This window comes from Artemia franciscana, chromosome 2 (assembly GCF_032884065.1).
Source record: "Artemia franciscana chromosome 2, ASM3288406v1, whole genome shotgun sequence".
Lineage (NCBI taxonomy): Eukaryota > Metazoa > Arthropoda > Branchiopoda > Anostraca > Artemiidae > Artemia > Artemia franciscana.
Genome location: NC_088864.1, coordinates 12,744,396 through 12,763,548, shown reverse-complemented (window position 1 = coordinate 12,763,548; position 19,153 = coordinate 12,744,396). Strand labels below are relative to the sequence as shown.

The 19,153-nt window shown below is 33.7% G+C and overlaps 1 protein-coding gene across 4 annotated transcripts in view; it reads right to left on the bottom strand.

The window, feature by feature from the left end:
- Positions 1-4,486: 4,486 nt before the first annotated feature.
- LOC136037432 (uncharacterized) overlaps positions 4,487-19,153 on the bottom strand; it is a 29,679-nt gene continuing 15,012 nt past the window's right edge. For 2 of the 4 annotated variants that reach the window (XM_065720201.1, XM_065720200.1), the window contains 3 exons: positions 11,678-12,668; positions 8,412-8,656; positions 4,487-5,579 (listed from right to left, as the gene is read on the bottom strand). In XM_065720201.1, the coding sequence (XP_065576273.1) occupies positions 4,740-5,579; positions 8,412-8,656; positions 11,678-12,668 (2,076 nt within the window). In that variant the 3' untranslated portion in view covers positions 4,487-4,739. Of the gene's footprint in view, positions 5,580-8,411; positions 8,657-11,677; positions 12,669-17,726; positions 17,832-19,153 lie in introns of those variants that run through there. The other 2 variants (XM_065720203.1, XM_065720202.1) reach the window with 2 other exon arrangements.

Here is a 19,153-nt window from a genome sequence, read left to right as displayed (position 1 = left end):
AGAGGTTCCAGGGTCGAACCTTGGCTTTAGCATTAATACAAAAGAAGAAAAAAAAACTAAAAAAAGGTAAAAACATCAAAAAAAAACTATAAAAAGATCGTTTAAAGAGAGATTTTTAATTGTAAAATGACAGATGAACCGAAACTGGCAACAGCCGAGGAAGCTGCTCAAAGAGTCTATGCCAAAAGACTTGCGGCTAATAGAGAAAGTATAAAAAGAAAGCGTGCCGAGGAATCACAACAACAGCGTGAAAACAGGCTTGCGGCTGATAAAGAAAGTAAGAAAAGAAAGCGTGCCAAGGAACCAGAGTGTATGAAAAGAAAGCGTGCCAAGGAATCACAAGAACAGCGTGAAAACAGGCTTGCGGCTAATAGAGAAAGAATGAAAAGAAGGCGTGCCGGGGAACCACAACAACAGCGTGAAAAAAGCCTTGCGTCTCAAAGAGAAATCACAAAAAGAAAGCGTGCCGAGGAATCACAAGAGCAACCTGAAAACTTTCGCCTGGCATTCAGGTGCAGCCCAGTCGACGATTATAGCTTGAGTAGATGTGTTCAAACCGGGACTATGTCTAAAATTTGTCCCTATTGCAAGGCCTTGAAATTTAATGGTGAAACAATGGAAATGTGTTGCGCCTCAGGAAAAGTTAAACTTCCTCTACTGGCTGCACCACCACAGCCATTGAAGACTTTGCTTGCTGGAACTACGTCAGAATCTAAGCGTTTTTCATCACAGATAAGAAAATATAACTCATGTTTCCAAATGACGTCGTTTGGTGCCCAAATCGAAAATCCAGATCAATTTATGCCTACTTTCAAAGTAAAAGGACAAACTTATCATAGAGCAGGGTCTCTTCTACCATTGTCAGGCGAGAATCATAAATTTTTACAACTGTACTTCATCAGTGATAGAAATTCTGAATTGAATGCACGTTGCGAAATTTCTCCCAGCGTTGAAAGGACTATCGTTTCTCAATTGCAACATCTTTTCCACGAAAATAATAATTTAAGGCGTCTGTTCAAAAACGGCCATCGATTTGATGCCTACTGACACGCATAAAATTGTTATTTCCGCTGACAAAACGCCTCCTGGTCAACATGTGCGCAGATACAATGCTCCAACTATCGACGAAGTGGCAATCGTTATGGTCGGTGATAAGTTTTTACCTCGAGATATTATTCTTCATAAGCGAAACGCTCAGTTGGTAAGAATTGCTGAGACTCATCGAACCTACGATGCCCTACAATATCCTATTATTTTTGGGATGGAGCCAACGGCTATCACTTTAATAATAAATTGCAAGATCCATCCACTAACAAACAAACGGATAAGAAATGCAGCGTAATGCATTATTATTCCTATAGACTAATGATTCGGCAGCATTATTATTCCTATAGACTAATGATTCGGCAGGATGAAGACAATTATATTTTAAAATACCGTCAATTGTTTCACCAATACATCGTTGATATGTATGCAAAAACTGAATTAGAACGTTTGCTATTTATCCGTCTGAATCAGATCAAGCTCCGCTCTGAACAATACATTCATTTGCGAGATGCAGTTGTAAATGACGGTAATACTGCAAACGTTTGAAGATTAACGATTTTACCTCCGTCACATGCTGGCAGTCCCCGTCATATGCATGAATATGCTCAAGATGCTATTGCGTATGTTCGTCTCTATGGTCGTTCAGATTTATTTATTGCATTTACATGTAATCAATCTTGTGACGAGATACGGCAGCTTTTACTTCAAGGACAATCGTCGGTTCATAGACATGACATTACGGCCCTTGTCTTCTGGCAAAAGTTGAAATCACTGATAAACTACATAGCAAAACTTAAAGTGTTTGGGTCAGTACGATGTTGGATGTACTCAGTGGAATAAGGGCTTATATGATAGTGTTGTAAAAAATACGATACATGTCTAGGTGCCTTGCGGTGCACTGAATGAAAAATCACCATGCATGGCCAAATGAAGGTGCACAAAGCAATATCCTCGACTTTTAGTACTCAAAACAATTACTGGCAATGATGGTTAAAACGAACTAAACAAAATGAAAATAATAGCGATGATGATTGGAATTTGGCTTTTGACATGGGTAAGGTCATCAATACCTGCCATACCTTTGAATACCTTTGGTCTGTAAATTCTCTTTGAGTGTCCCGGTCGTTATTTATATTTCCTGTGTCCCGGTGTCCTGGTCGTCATTTGTGTTTCGGTGTCTCGATCTGTGACGTCATCTTATAATGACGTCATATACAAACCCTCTTTTTACCAAAAACATGCAAAAAAACAAACATACTTACAACTTATTTTTATATATATAGAAATGGTTATATATATATATATATATATATATATATATATATATATATATATATATATATATATATATATATATATATATATATATATATATATATATATATATATATATATCTATATATATAAAAATAAGTTGTCTGTGTGTGGATCTATGGATGGATCAGGTGACGTCATGTTTGTCCGCATATGACGTCTGAATTATTTCACACTAATACAAAAGAAGAAAAAAACTAAAAAAGGTAAAAACTACAAAAAAAACTAAAAAGAAAAAAAAACTAAAAAAGCTAAAAAACTAAAAAAAAACTAAAAAAAGGTAAAAATCTAATAACTAAAAAAAAACTGAAAAAAATAAAAAAAGGCAAAAACTACAAAAAAAATAAAAACTAATAAAAAAACTAAAAAAACTAAAAAACTAAAAAAACTAAAAAAACTAAAAAAAGGTAAAAAACTAAAAAAAAAACTAAAAACTAAAAAAGAAAAAAACTGAAAAAAAGGAAAAAACTGAAAAATAAAAGAGAAAAAGAAAACTAAAAAAATATGAATAAATATATATAAAAATAAGTTGTTTGTGGGTTATGTCTGTCTGTCTGTCTGTCGAGTGACGTCGTGTTTGTCCGCATATGACGTCTGAATTATTTCACACTAATACAAAAGAAGAAAAAAAACTAAAAAAGGTAAAAACTACAAAAAAAACTAAAAAGAAAAAAAACTAAAAAAGCTAAAAAACTAAAAAAAACTAAAAAAAGGTAAAAAACTAAAAACTAAAAAAAACTGAAAAAACTAAAAAAAGGCAAAAACTAAAAAAAAAATTAAAAACTAATAAAAAAAACTAAAAAAGCTAAAAAACTAAAAAAGCTAAAAAACTAAAAAAACTAAAAAAACTAAAAAAAGGTAAAAAACAAAAAAACTAAAAACTAAAAAAGAAAAAACTAAAAAAAAGGAAAAAACTGAAAAATAAGAGAAAAAGAAAACTAAAAAAATATTAATAAATATAAAAAATAGACGACCGGGACACAGGGAGTATAAATGACGACCAGGACATAAGTAAAAAAAAAAAACTAAAAAAACTAAAAAATGGTAAAAACTACAAAAAAACTAAAAACTAACAAAAAAACTAAAAAATCTAAAAATCTGAATAAACTAAAAAAGAAAAAAAAGAAAAAAGGAAAAAAATAAAGGAGAAAAACAAAACTAAAAAACGAATGTATATACAGACCGGGACACCGGGATACAAATGACGACCGGGACACAGGGAATATAAATGACGACCGGGACACAGGGACACAACTACAATGGGGACGCCGGGGGGCACAGGGGGATATAAATGACGACCGGGACACCGGGACACAAGGAATATAAATGACGCCCGGGACACTCAAAGATAAATCACAGACTGGAACACCGGGACACAAATGACGACCGGGACACAGGGAATATAAATGACGACCGGGACACAGGGACATAACTACAAAGGGGACGCCGGGGTGCACAGGGGGATATATAAATGACGATGGCGACTCAGGGAATGGTCGATTAGCAATCACCATCAACAAAGCTCAAGGACAATCATTAGAATCATGAGGTATAGATCTGAATACGGATTGTTTTCCCATGGACCATTATATGTTGCATGTTCAAGAGTCGGTAAACCTGAAAATCTATTTATATGCACAGACAATGGGACAGCAAAGAATGTTGTATATTCGCAAGTTTTACGTAGTTAAAAACATATATATATATATATATATATATATATATATATATATATATATATATATATATATATATATATATATATATATATATATATATATATATATATATATATATATATATATATCTATATTCACAGGTGGGACATAGGGACACAACTACAATGGCGCGTAACTAATATGGCGCGTAACGACTTACGCGCGCGGGGGGGCTTGGGGGGGCGCGAAGCGCCCCCACCAACTAGGTGTTGGGGTGGCGCGAAGCGCCACCCCAACAGCTAGTATATATATATATATATATATATATATATATATATATATATATATATATATATATATATACTAGTGCTATTTTTTTCATAAATTCGGATTCGGAAACCATGCTGTGAAAGAAATTTTTAAATGGAATTCTATTCTAGTCATAACCAGTTCTAACGTCGACTACCCTTAAGCACTTAAATTAGTCTAATTTTACTTTGCTTGATAGCATATCCCATTCAACACTGTTTCACATCATTTTAACTGAAATAGCATTACTAAGAAAATAATCAAGAGATAGATATATTATTTCAAAACATATACTTTTTGCACACATCGGTTAAAAAAATATCATTTTAACAGGAAACAAAGTTACGGAACAACAAAGTAATTGAAAACAGAAACACAAAACACGCATCACAAGAAAAAATCACATCAGACTTAATCAGATTCAGAGCCAGTTTGATCAAAAGTTATGTAAGAACCAGTTTGATCCAAATAATGTAAGGCTAGATTGCCGTCCGAAGTTGAATCAGTGAAGTCTGAAACTGAATTATTATCTTCACTAGAGTCATCCTCAAATGAATCCTCTGAACTACCGGTATAAGTATAAGGAGTATAAAGCTGGAACATTTTTCTTTCATTGTCCCAGAATTTGTTACAAAATGAGACAACAAAATTCAACTTAATATCCTTTTTATAGCAGAAATCATACAGTTTCAAAAGTCTAGGCACAGCTTCAGTCTCAGAACCCATTAAAAGAGAGGGAAAGGACACTTTAGTAAGTCGATTCCATCTTTCAACGAAAGTATAATAGTCATCCACTGAGCAAATATAATCAAAGACACCGATTTCAAAATCGTGTATATGTTTTAACGAATCTAGTTCTGTTAATCTTATTCCGTGTATACACAACAACTCAATTGTTTGCAGGACTGGCGAATTTTTCACTATTTCTCGAGCAACATCCGGGCCAAGGCAGACATTTGGGCAAATAAATGAAGTTAGGCAATAGCTCTTCAATGGCATAAATCCTTTCTGAACACTTGTTCTTTGATTTGATTGATTTGATTTGATTGATGAACATATGTTATTTGCAGATATTTTTATAACTAAGATTCGTAATTTATCAAGCTTGTCAATAATTTTAAAATCACTTGGCACAAAATTTATCACAAGTTCTTCAATATTCTGGAAAATATTGGAGAAGTAGTCAATGTACTTACATGTGCCACTTTGATGCTGAGTATATGGATTCACTGAAATTTTGAGAATTTTCACCTGAAAAATGACAATAAAGTAAGCATTTCCATTTGTATCAAGCAAAGAGGTAGAAGTCTGATTACAATATACCTCAAGACAAAATTTTCCTTTTAAAAAAAAAAAATTTAAAACTTATATCATCCAGTCATGAAAAATTACGAAAAAAATTAAAAATGAAAGGAAAAATTAACATAAAACCACAATATAAAAGGATAAAAATAAACACTGAAAAAAAGCAAATAAAACAATTCAAGTCTTCATTTAAAGACGTTGTTTTTCTTCTGGTTTTAAATTAAGGAGACACATTTTTCATGATTTTCTACTTTTACTAAACTAAGATAGATACTGAGGCAAAAGTTAAAGATGCAATCAAAAACATGATTTTACAAAGGCACAACTTATGATTTAAGGTCCATTTGGACGTCAAGACACCAAGAAGAACAGAGCAAGAAATCCATCATTTCTTTCACTAACATTTATCTCACAAATTTTATCAGTAATTTTTACATCTTGGGCCATCCTTTTTCTCTCTTACGTCTCAAAAACGTAGACTGCAATAATAAATTCCAATTCGTTAGATAGATTAGACTTGAACAAGTAAGCTTGTAGATATCAATCATAAGGTACCTAATCTAGTAGATTTCACCAAGCTTGCCAAGCCGCCAAGTAAAGCTACATTACACTAGTCTGTCTATTCAACACAGGCTTGTCCTGATGTGCTTCAACAACAAAAAGTTCTGCTTAATTTTTATATATATCAGATCATACTGCCTTAGGCCAACGATGGAACTCGTGTGCCCTAAGTCATTTTTACCAACTTCAAACGACAATAGAAATTCCTTGCCCGGTAGGTAACAGAAGACTTTGGAGGAGATAAAAAAAAGATAGTGCTGAAGAAAATAGAAAACCCAAAATAACAGGCAATTTTTCAAAGCTTTTTGGGCTTCATTGACAACTTTTCTGTTGAGGAAATAAAAATTATAAGGCAATTATGTTACAATGGCTATGAAGGAGACAACAAAAGAGAGTGCCGGTATCATAAGAAAACCCGCAATAGCTGGCAATTCCTTGGGGCTTTTAGGGGTCTACTGAGAACATTTCTGTTGGGACAATGAAAAATTACAGGGCAATAGCTAAATAGCTAACTTTCAAAACTTTCAGTGCTTGCACTTTTAAAATAATAATTTTTATATTATAATATATAAGACCAAGTTTTTTTTAACCTATTTGAACACATTATTTTTATTGGACCATGAAAATTTGGCAACTGACACGAAACTAGAATCCTGTAAGAAACGAGCTTAAAACACTAAATGATCATGCCTGACTAGCCAGATTAGGAGACCTCGGGTTTCCAAACAGAACACAATGTCTCCTAACATACAGAATGCAAACTATTGCAGCCAAAACAGAATGTTTGTCACCCGCCTTAAGACCAAGTGGTAGGCGCGCGGAGTTAGGAATCGCTTTGTCTGAGGGGCACGGGATCAATTCCTGGGGTGGCCAGTTACTTGGTTTGGGAAGGAGTCAATGGCATTACTCTCTAGGCTCAGCCAGAGTCAACTCTGCTCTATATGGCTATCAGGAGATCAGCACTACTGGTTTGGACCTTGAGGGTCCAGTGCTATCACACTCACTTGTTACTTACTTAAGACCAAGCATTTGCTTGAGTTCCAAGATCGAGTTTTCTTGATTGCCAGTAAATTTAGTGATATTTGTCTAGCCCACCAAGTAAAGGTTTTTTTTTGAAAATAAGGAAATGAGGGGGCCGACCCTAGTTTCCCACTGAAATTTTCGTATTCCATTGGTTAAATATATTGCAAACACTATTTCTGGGTAATTTGCTGAGTTTCATGTCTGAGCTTTCTTATTTGCTAATGAATCTAATACTAATGTTTTAGTCCTCAAATTCTTATATTTGCAAGACTTTTTGAAAAGTAGGTAGGATAGCTAGATAATGTTTTTGATTTGTCTCATTAAAATTCACCAATCCTAAAAATGTCCCCCTTAGATTGGTAATATGAATAAAAACAACTTGTGGATCATCATCTGAGTTTCATGTCAAGCATTTTTTTTTCCTGATTAATTTAAAGAAAAAACCCGTTCAATAAATTTTCAATTTTTTTATGGGTTTTTGATAATTAAGAATGAGAGAAAAAGAAAAAGAGAGAATTTGGGAGAATGCCAATTAACCTAACCAGCGGTGCTGATATCTGTTTCATGGCCCTTCGGCAACAGGGGCCAGGAGCCTGTCACACACTATTCCTGCTTACTTTGCCCAGATTTCTCTAGGTACCCATTTGGAGCTATGTCAATTCTGATTAAGCTTACAGAGCCACGCCGCTGACCTTTGTTCCAAACAAAATAACCGATCTCACGAGGAATTGAGCCCGTGCCCAATGGACAAAGAATTTCTGGCCACATCATGTCAACCCCTTAGCTAGGACGGCTCATGCACTATCGACTACAAATTGCTATATTTGCTGGAACGTTTGACGAAAAAAATAAGGAGAAGACTTTAAATTCTCCCACTCGATATTCCCTAACCCAGCAGTGCGCAAAGACATTTAATGTTCAACATAGGTTTTAATTTCATGTGCCTTTGTTTCGTAGCATGAAAACAATGGTAGCACTGTATTGTAGCAAAACGTAGCACTTGTTTCATATAACATCTGCAAAACTTTTTTTGTCTATTACAAGGAAACAGACAGTTAAGGATTGTTCAACTTTTTATATTTTTTAAGTTTTATAGCATTTTACTAACTAGCACAATTTTTAACTAGCTTTTTCAATGAAACTTTTTAAACTGTTTAACTTTTTAGATAACTGTACAACAGCTTTTAGCCTTACTTGAGGGACAATCTGATCTACTTTGTCAGTTTCTGCCATAATGTGAGCTCCTGTGCTTTTCTGCGTGTTCCAAAATGTGTTCCTGAATTCTACATTAACTTCTTCAAGATGCAAAAAGTGCCGTTTCAGGAAACTAATTTCTATCTGTGATAAATCGCAACGATTTTGAATAACCAGCCTTTTCAAAGTGAACGACGATTGGGGCGTCAGGGAATAAGCCAAGGGTTGTATCGAACAGAAGTTATCTAAAATGAAAAAGTAAGCCGCTTTTAAAAGGATAGCTGTCTGCATAGAATTTGCCACCACTATTTTTATACTTTCCTTTTTTGAAATAAACATAATTTTAATGCAGTAAGCAGCTCTGTTAATAGGTTAACTATGCCAAAATAACGTAAAAACTGATATATGTAAGCGCTGAGAGCACATATGACATGACATCAAAGATGTATCTCCCAAGGTTGTTTATTAAAAATATAGGTACAACTACAGAAAATATAAAAAAAAAGTTACCATACTCTCTGGTCTCCATGGCTCTAAAACAGGCACTAGTGAGTAATACAGTAAAAACAAAACAGAGCCGGCTTTGTGCCATTTATCACCATTAATCTCAAATTTAGCAACCGTCAACTGAAGACTCAGTATTAAAAACGAAAATTCAAGGAACAACCATGACACCTTCCTCTTACAACCAACTTGAAAGAAATATACACAAGACTATAATTATAAATCCAACTCAAAAATCATAATGTAATCAGTTTCAATTAATCAATCTTAACACATGTGAAAAGGAAAAAGATAAATACATAATAAATATATCTGGTGTTCTGGAGAGTATGACAGTCATTTTCAGGGGTCTGATATAAGTCAAGGTAGTGTCGCATACCTTTTCAATGTGAAACTTTAATCCATGCTTTCTCAAATCACTCCCCAGTGCATTATGAGCTCTATATTAACTATTTAACCTTATATGCACACGGATGACATAATTTTTATTCACCGTATTAAGTTTTAGGCTAGCAAAGTCAATCAGCTTATTTCCAAGCCTATTGAAGAAATAGGCATGTAGGTGAATATTGAAAAATGGAATTTTTTTTTTTTTTCAAAACCAAAGTACTCTTTAGATTGAAAATCCTATCCAGTTAAGCTTGTTTCTTTTTTGTGTTGTCTTCGGATTAATATTTGCTATTCTGTTTCAGTTATAAGTCATATTGTGCTTGCTGTTTCTTTAAATGGGTTATACACTCATCGTCCTAAACTGAGTCAATTTTTCCTTAAGGTCCTAGCAAGACATTATTCAACGTACTGTGATCATTAAATTGTTTTTCTGTCAGGTTATATCCATTTTTGAAAATTGATATATGGGTTCTATATTTAATTATTGTAAACATAATATGATATAACATATTATATAATATGATATAACTAATAGCATTTACACACCGTGGTTAATTAAAAATAATGTGACATTATGGAAATGATAGCACAATGCATTATTTATTTTACCTACCTCAATGGAATAAAACACTCAAGAATATTTGCAAGTTTGGTGCGACAGATATATTGACCTTTTATGGTAATTTTGAAAATTAATAATGGTAATTTTCAATCAATCTGTTAGTTTGTTGCTGTAATACTTATAAAGGACAAATTAATCTATCATTTTATTAATACTAAAATACTGTCATAACGTAAAACTACTGTCGTAAAATACTGTCATAACGTAAAAAATCAATAAATTATTTGCCGTTTGATTTTATGCAGCCTAGACGGTCAAGCTCCGTTACAGATGGGACCGTATTCCAATAATCTTTCATCACAAAAGCCAACATAAAAACAAATGTCAAAAATTTCAGTTGTTTCGAAATTTTTGGTTTATTCAGAACATTGTCAAACAAATGCATACATATATTTTATTTTGTACCCCACAAGGCATTGTTTGCTAGTAGATGGCATGTTAACTAACAATTTAGTTCTAAATTTTCAGAAATAGGGTTCATATTTTGTTATCATGTTTCAAATTAAAGCCGTTAAATGCTCATTTGCAAGCTGTTAACGGTCCCTTGAAGAAAAATTTGATTGAAGAAAAAAGTAACTCACAACGATCAGTTATGCCAAAGATAGACAGTTATCTGCAAAAGCTTTTCTTAAATTGGGTTACTTTTTTTTGAGGCACTAGTTACCGAAACTCATTTGCAGATTGTGCTAATTTGTGATGACTTTCTGGACTGTGAACTCTTGAAGTTCTACTGATTCAATTTTTTTCCAACTCATATTCAGAATAACTTCCATTTTTCATCTAAATGTAGCATGACAGTAGGCTACAGTAAGATATAAATATCATAAAATGATGAATCCTTTACATTCATTTAATGAGGATAATTTCCATTTCAATCAATCTTTATTAATGATTTTATTACTTTTCAAAAGTTGCAGTCATTCTTTCAAAAAGAAAGAAAATGGCAAATTACCAGTTACTAGCTACAATTTGACCTGGTGTGTTAAACAAATTTAAAAGGAATGTGTAAAGAACTAAACACAGATAAAGATTTACTGCATATCAGACTAATGAAACTAGATTGACTGTTTAAAATGTTATTATATTGAATTTTAAAAATATTGGAAATTTATTCTCATATTTATAATAAGAAAAAATGGTATAAAAAAGATTTCGTTGTCAATAAAGTGTTAAAGGAATTTTTGTCTTCAGAGTTTAGGGCGGCGGTAACCCTACTCTCATCTATGGTAATCTCTGTTCGCTTTAAGGCTGGCATAACCTTTCCCTTTAATTCATTTTAATTTTAGATTTTATTTGTTCATCTGAAGTGCCATCTTTTATGTCCATATTTAATGCGATTATTCAATTTAGTTTCAATCTCTTTTATATAGCATTTGTTCACTAATAGTAGTTTCTGTTCGATCGAAACTTCAATTATTATACAATTTAATTTCTACTAATTTAAAATTTTAGAATGGCCCTTTCGTTTTTTTTTCAATTTTAAAAAATCCTTCTCATGAATCAATAATTTTCCTTTCTAATACTACTAATATTTTTGAAGCAATAAGCCAATTTAAAATACAAAATTTATTGCCCCATTTCTGCGAGTTAAAAATATTTTCTTCTGGAATGAAAAAAGAGAGAGAAGGGGAGAGGAGAGAGGGAGAAAGGAAGGGGGAAGAGAGGAGGAAATAGAGAAGGAGAGGACAGACAGACAGGTAAACAGACAGAAAGACAGACAGACAGGTGGATAGAGAGAAAGAAACCTTACCATTTGCTATTCCTAAACATTTTCCTCCAATATTGATGTACTTTAGTTTAGGTAGATTACTGACAAAAAAGGCAATTAACAGAGCCCTGTCGACGAATGGACCCTCAAGTTCTACTAGAGACTGCACTTCTAAGTCGCTTAAAGATTTGAAGCAAGGATGCAAATATCTCTTACAATGTCTCGAGGCAAGTTTCTCAGGTACATCACGAGTGACATGAGTAAACCATAAACTAGAAAATGATTCAAGTATCAATGAAGGTTCTTTGTGTATTAAATGTAATAGTGCACCACCAGAAATCATCACTTCATTCATATGGAAAACCTCAAGGAAATGGCAAGTTTCACCAAAACTCTGAAAGAGATTTTGGCAGTCCTTAGTTGGGATCCCACCCATACCAGTAAATTTTATTACTCGTAGGTAAGCAAAATTACTAATGATATTTAAACAGTCATCTACCGATGAACACAAAAAGCAGCCGCAAAATTCACAAACGTTTTTATTTAAAGAATGTTTTTTATATCCATCTTCAAAGTCTCTGCCCACTTTAATAATTATCTTTTGAGCATATTGCAAACGACTGAGGATTCTAACGAAGTTTCGCTGCACTTGCCAGTTAACTTGCAATGGGAGTTGAAGCTCAATCTCATCAAAAGTATCATCTATACAAATGTCTAGCAGCACATCCTCTTTCAGATGAGCAAACGATCTATCAGACAAGGCCTTGTCAATGAACTTTTGCTTAAATCTATTTGCAACAATCCCACAAAGCTGATCCATTCTTGCTTTTACAGTTTTAACCATATTATCTGGAGTCATTGCTTTATGAACGTCAGGTAAGAGGGTTGAGTGTTTGTATTTTTCTGTGTCCTTTATTGCCAGAAGCTGGTATGCCGATTCTAGGTCAGAAATAATACTTTTATAGGCAGATGCAAAACATATGTCTTCAAGGCTTTCCGCTTTGTGTATGACTAATTTGTTTGCTGGATACACCTGTAAAAGAAAATAACACTGAAATAACCACAGCATTGACAAATACAATTACCAACTGAATTGCAAGTAGCCAAAAAAACTTAAAAAACTGCATCTATCGCTACAATACCATGCAAGTGCTTTCAAAAGAACTAAAGGAAAGAATCACTTTGATAATTATGGGACCCTTGGTGAACAGCAATAGGGCACTGCACCACAAATAACATCCACAGGATGGTAGAATCTTGTTATTACTTATAGCCAGGGACCCCAATCCCATTTAAGAAAAATAATTTAAATTTTTGAATTATAATGCATTACTGAAATTTGTATTAACTCACAGAGGTTGTTTCTTACACTTTAACACCATAAGTGTAGATGTCCTAAATAAACCATTGGTGATAACAAACTCTATGTAAAGAGCAACTCGGTCCAAAAGTTACCAAAACCCTAAATTACTCTTGGTAACAGGAGTAAAGTGTCAGTAAAGTATAGTGTCAATGTCAGTAAAGTAAGAGTAAAGTGTCAGTGTCAAATTCAGCCAACATTAGAACTCAAAACAGAAATGATTCCGTATCAATGCATTCTGCATACCAATGACAAAGAGCTACTCTAAATTATCTACCTGAGAGGAGGGGTAAGGGCACACTTAAGGTGGGTTCCATGTTCTACTCACCTGTTGTCAGAGGAAATGCGATAGCCTTGCCTATATAAAGCCCAATGTATTATTCTTTCCCCAAAGGCAATTCATTTGGAAGGGGTTGTTGCATAAACTTCAGAGGGGGCTCATTTGACTGAAAATTAAAAGTTCTAGTGCCCTTTTTAAGAGTCAGAAGTGATTGGAAGGCAACAAGCCACAACCCAAAACCGTTTTTTCCAAAATACATCTGATCAAAATTTTTAGGTCATTTTGTTAAAAAATAGTCCAAAGGCCAAAAAACATGCCTCTAATTTTGACAGCCTCCTTCCAGTCCCAGGCATAAGGGTTGTAGGCTCTGCACGTTACTCATTGTTAAGATATGGAATAAGGTTTTTAGGGAAAGGGTGGTCGTATGAATTTTGGAGGAGGTTCAATCAATTGAAAATCAAAAATTCAAGTGCCCAAGATTCAAAAGTGATCGTGTGGCGGCCATCCCTCTCCCAAGCTAGTGTTATTAGGAAGGAGACAGATACCCCAAGGGGTGCATTTTAATGCCAAAACAACCTAACTCTCATTGAGCCTTCAGGTAAATGCAGGATTAGTTATAATGAAGAGTTAGAGGAAGGGTGGAGTTAGATATTGGTATTTAATCCCGCTTGATTTCTAGGGATATTTCTGGTCTATGCTGTTATTATAAAAGTAAACAGTAACATTAAACCTCAAAATTAGCAGAATTTATTCTGTATAGGAGGAGGGCTGCCCCTTCCTCATCAAAATCCCTCCATCCCTTTTGGTCATATAAACTTTGGGTACCTATATAATAAACCCCCAACTACTCAAGTGGCTCATTCATTGACGCATTATAAAACCGTTTTTTTTTTTTTCGTTTCTTTCTTTCAGCTTATCGTGAGGCAAGAGAAAGAGAAGCGACAAAATAGATGGAAAATATATGATTTTGGGCAATATTATTTGTACATTAGGGGGGGGGGGCTAAAGTATTTGGACAATGTGAAGTTAGAAAATAATTTTCACTAGGTAATTTGCAGAATAACTGTACATAACACATTAGGCATGCAGACCCGCTATACTTAACCCCACCGCACCCCAAATTTGTTTCTAAAGTATTATATTTGTTTCGTACTTTGGCATATTTCATTAGGACCAGAGAAACATATTAGAAGAATATTAGGTAGGGGATATATCATGGAAATACCAAACTTAGGAGGATGCTCATTCAATTAGAAATTGAGAGTTGTAGTGATTGGAGTCCAAGCAGTCGCTGTTCTAAAACTGTTTTTGGCATACGATTCCACCTTAGCCAGAGACTTTGGCTCCGCCTTAAAATATACAATTGTTTGACTAAAACTCTACAGAGATCAAAAAAATGTGGAGAAGTTGGAAGGTATCAAATTTTGTTAAAGTTAAGTATAGTAGGGGACTCAAAAAGTCAAATATGAAAAATAAAGTCCAAAAAATCTGAACAGTTCTTGGCAGCATTTGCAGTATTAATTAAACTAGCCAGAAACAAGCAGTATTAATAAAACAAGCCTTCCATTAATTAAAACTAGCCAGGGATGTCAAACAGAAGGAAATTATTGATACCTAAACTTCGAAAATTACCTTCCCCTATTGTACTTTTGTTTAAAAAAGCAAAATCTGGAAAATTACACTTGTTTTGTATTGTGTAAATCAGGGTATGGGGGGGGGGTATAGATTTCCATAGTGAGGGATAAGCTGAATGTTGTTTTAATGTCTGAAATTCTCTTCACTAGAAGATAAATATTCAGAAAAGCATAAATAGCAAGTAGACAGCATGTTATTATACACAGAAGCAGTTCTACACTTTCGGAACAATTTCCTATGAGTCAAAAATGTAAAAGTACGAATACCAGGCCATTATAAAAAGCGTTATGAATTTTTGACTTTACTGATTTCGACTTTATGCATGCACTAATACTAAGCAAAACTTTTCAAAAGGCTTTATTATATTATTTATCTCATGATCGTATCATTTCCCTCATTGTTGTATCATCGCTTAAAATATATACGACTTCATTAATTTCGACTTTATGCATACCCCAATTCTAACAAATTATTTTCAATCAGCTTTATTCAATCATTTCCCTCTTAGGGCTGTCGTATCATCTTTATTAATTTAGACTTTATTCATAGCTCGATACTAAGCAATAATTTTCCATGGGATTTATTATATTATTTCCTATATTATTGCCTAGAGCATATACGACTTTATTAATTTTGACTTTATCCATACCCCAATAGTATTATGTATTATACCCAATATTTTATTATTATGAAGTGTAACACAGACCTATGTTTTGTGTTGTTTTTTTTTATATTAAAAACAAGCAGTTATTAATTAATCAAACTTATCTGCTTGAGCTAAAGTGCAAAATTGAAGCCTAAAACAAGGAATGTTTAAAGCTACCATCTCAGAAATTCATGAGAGACTGATTAGATTTGGTCAATACATTATGATTTGTTCAAGGCAGTGATAATCTATCTTGTGGTGTTTCTTTCAATTAGGTCATTATTGATCCAGATGGCAGAATTCATAAAAACTGTACTAGCAAAGGGTTTCTACAAACATTGGAAATGGTTTTTCTGTAAATTGGCCTGTTTCATCACAGAACATGTCTCCCAACTGTTGTTGTTGTTTCAACAAATAACATTACAGCTTTGGTTGGAACCTCTTTTAACCAAACACAGTACATGTAACCATATTATTCATGGTGTGTGTCTGTTATTCCTAAGGGAGCATTACGAAAATGTTTTCTTGTTCATTGTGAACTATTTGTTTTTTTTTTATAATGTGACAAGCTAATGGAATTATCATTTTATTTTACCATTCAATATCAAGAAACCCCATTCAGTATCAAGAGACCCCATTTTTTTATTGCGTCTACCATCTTTTCTGTCCATTGCAAAGTTTGTCTTATATATTGTCATCAGAAGTGTTGTTGGTAGTTTTTGTTAATGTGAAATACCTATGTAACTGTGCCATCTTTGGTTTTTTGCTAAGAATAAGAAGTATTGTCTCTATTGTTTTTATTGTTATTTTGTAATGTGACAAGCCTACACGACCATATAACTTATGGGTTTATTGCCATGCTTTTCTGTCTTTTTTGTAACAAGACAGGCCTATGGAATATTTCGTTTTTGTTAGAAAAACAAATGAAGAATTTCACGTAAGAATGTACCACAGCTTTGCAAATCTAGGTTAATATAAAAAAAAATTACAAAAAGCAAATAAAATTCAAGAGCATCTACCCTGGCCTCACATAGGTCTAACTGTGGCTTCCTCTGATGCAAAATTCATGACCTTAAATCACACTTGTCAAAAATAAGACGATCCAGCAGTCACTAGTCAGCGAAGATTGTGCGTTGACTTATCAGGTGAGTCTCAAATTCTTCACCAGGGCTTATTGCACCAATCCTTATCAAATGATGATTTGGACGACTTAGCTCTGGCAGAGGAGACTAATCTGGTCTAATAAGTCCCATAGACTCACCACCTGCTTGGAAAAGAATTTGCCATCCAATCATGGGTTAGCATGCATCTCAAAAAGCCTTTAAAACCAGTTCTTTCTATCTGTTGAAGAACTAAACTAAGTAAAAACTGACAACCTCTTCAATAGACTGATAGTCATTGAAGAGATAGCATTTTTCAAACTTAGCATTTTTCAACTGCTAAGTTGAAATATCAAAGAGGCTAGTAGACAGTCATGATGCATGAACTTGCAACAAAACCATATTAAATCAAACTAAAAACACAACACTTTTTTTGCTTCAATACAAAACAATTTGAACTTAGGGCCAACTGTTAAATTAAAAAGAATCTTAGAGCCAGGCCACTGAAATACAACCTGGACTACATTTTTGTTGATTAAGGGAGGTGGAGCTCAGAGTGAAGCAGTCAATTTTTAGTAATGATGTAATTAAGTAAGCCTATTTAAAATGTGTTAAAAGTAGTTTTCAGAATTTATTGAGTTTGATTCTTGAGAGGGGAAGTGGTCAACCAAATTGACACAGGAATCAGTAAAAGAGTCACATTATTAGAAATACAATAAGCACATATAATTTGAGTTATATGTATGTCTATTTTATAGGGGGGGGGAGTCTGCAGGTGAATATTTAAGGGTTCAACTCTTCATAAGGAAGCACTACAAAATGTACAAATTTACCCCCCTAAAACAATACATTCTGAAAAATGCTTTAACAAATTCTAATTACTTACTAATGTCATTTATAAAAACACGTAGCAGAAATTGGAAGCAAGATGTTTAGGTAATTAATTAATTTAGACCCAAGCATCTACAAAATAAGCAAGCATAAGCAAATAATAATAGCGCATGCCCAAGCAAAGAACAAAAAATTGTGATATAAGCACAAGCAAATCCTGTAATTAAATAAAATACTACGTAGCACAACTGCTACATCTTCTTTCTATTGAAAAATTTATAGATCTGTTTTGGTTTTATAAATCAAGTCTTTGGGGTTTGTTGACTAGTCGTCTCAAGCAAGTTCTGATATTTGTATTGGTGGGGGTGGAAGCTGTTGGGGCGCCGTTTTCTTCGTGTTTATTTTATGTAGCACCATCATCCGTAGTTGTATTATCTGCGTCGTCACTTAGCTCGATTGTATTTGATCGGGAATTTTCCACACGTTTCGAGAGATTGATTCTGTTACGTCAGCTAATTGAACCGTCTTCATTCTTTACAAGATTAAATAAAAAAAACTAGTTTTTTTAACTGTAAGTAAGGAGCAACATTAAAACTTAAAACGAACAGAAATTACTCCGTATATGAAATGGGTTGTCCCCTCCTCAACGCCTCGCTCTTTACGCTAAAGTTTGACTCTTTGCCACAATTCTACTTTTTAAAACAATTAAAAGCTTTAGCGTAAAGAGCGAGGCGTTGAGGAGGGGACAACCCATTTCATATAAGGAGTAATTTCTGTTCGTTTTAAGTTTTTATGTCGCTCCTTACTTACAGTTAAAAAAACTAGTTTTTTTTATTTAATTTCTGAACGTTTTTGAATTAATGCATGTTTGATTTTGGCTCTTCACACGTAAATTATTAAAATGAAATTTGCATATTAATTCCTTTTTAGGCTAAATGGCTTTCTCTTAGTTTTGATCAGACGATTTTGAGAAATAAGGGGTGGGGAAGGAGGCCTAGCTGTCCTCCAATTTTTCGGTTACATAAAAAGGCAACTATAACTTTTAATTTTTAACGAACGTTTCTATTCGTAAAAAATATACGTAACTTAAGAATTAACTTACGTAACAAACTTTTATATTCTTATATTTTTATTATGTATATAAGGGGGTTTGTACCCTCGTTGATACCTCGCTCTTTACGCTAAATCTTAAGTTTTGTCCCAATTCCTTAAGAATGACCCCTGAATCAGAAAGGCCGTAGAATAAATAGTTGAAATTACTAAAAATACTTTAGCGTAAAAAGCGAGGTATTTATCTCCTCCTAAATACCTCGCTTTTTATGCTAAAGTATTTTTAGAACCCCTCATATGCGTAATAATCTCTGTTCGTTTTAAGTTTCAATGCTACTCCTTACTTTCAGTTGAAAAAACTTTTTCATGTTTATTTTTTCATTGTTTTTTTTTATAGTAGTTTTAGAAAATCCTGCACCCTTTTCATTGAATTCCTCTTCCCCCATGACATATTTCTCCAAGGAAAGATCCTCCCACATAGCCCCCTCCCCTCAGCCCCACCCCCAAAAAATCCCCCTGAAAACGTCTGTACACTTCCCAGTAACCATTATTATATGTAAACACTGGTCAAAGTTTGTAACTTGCAGCCCCTCCCCCAGGAACTACGGGGGAGTAA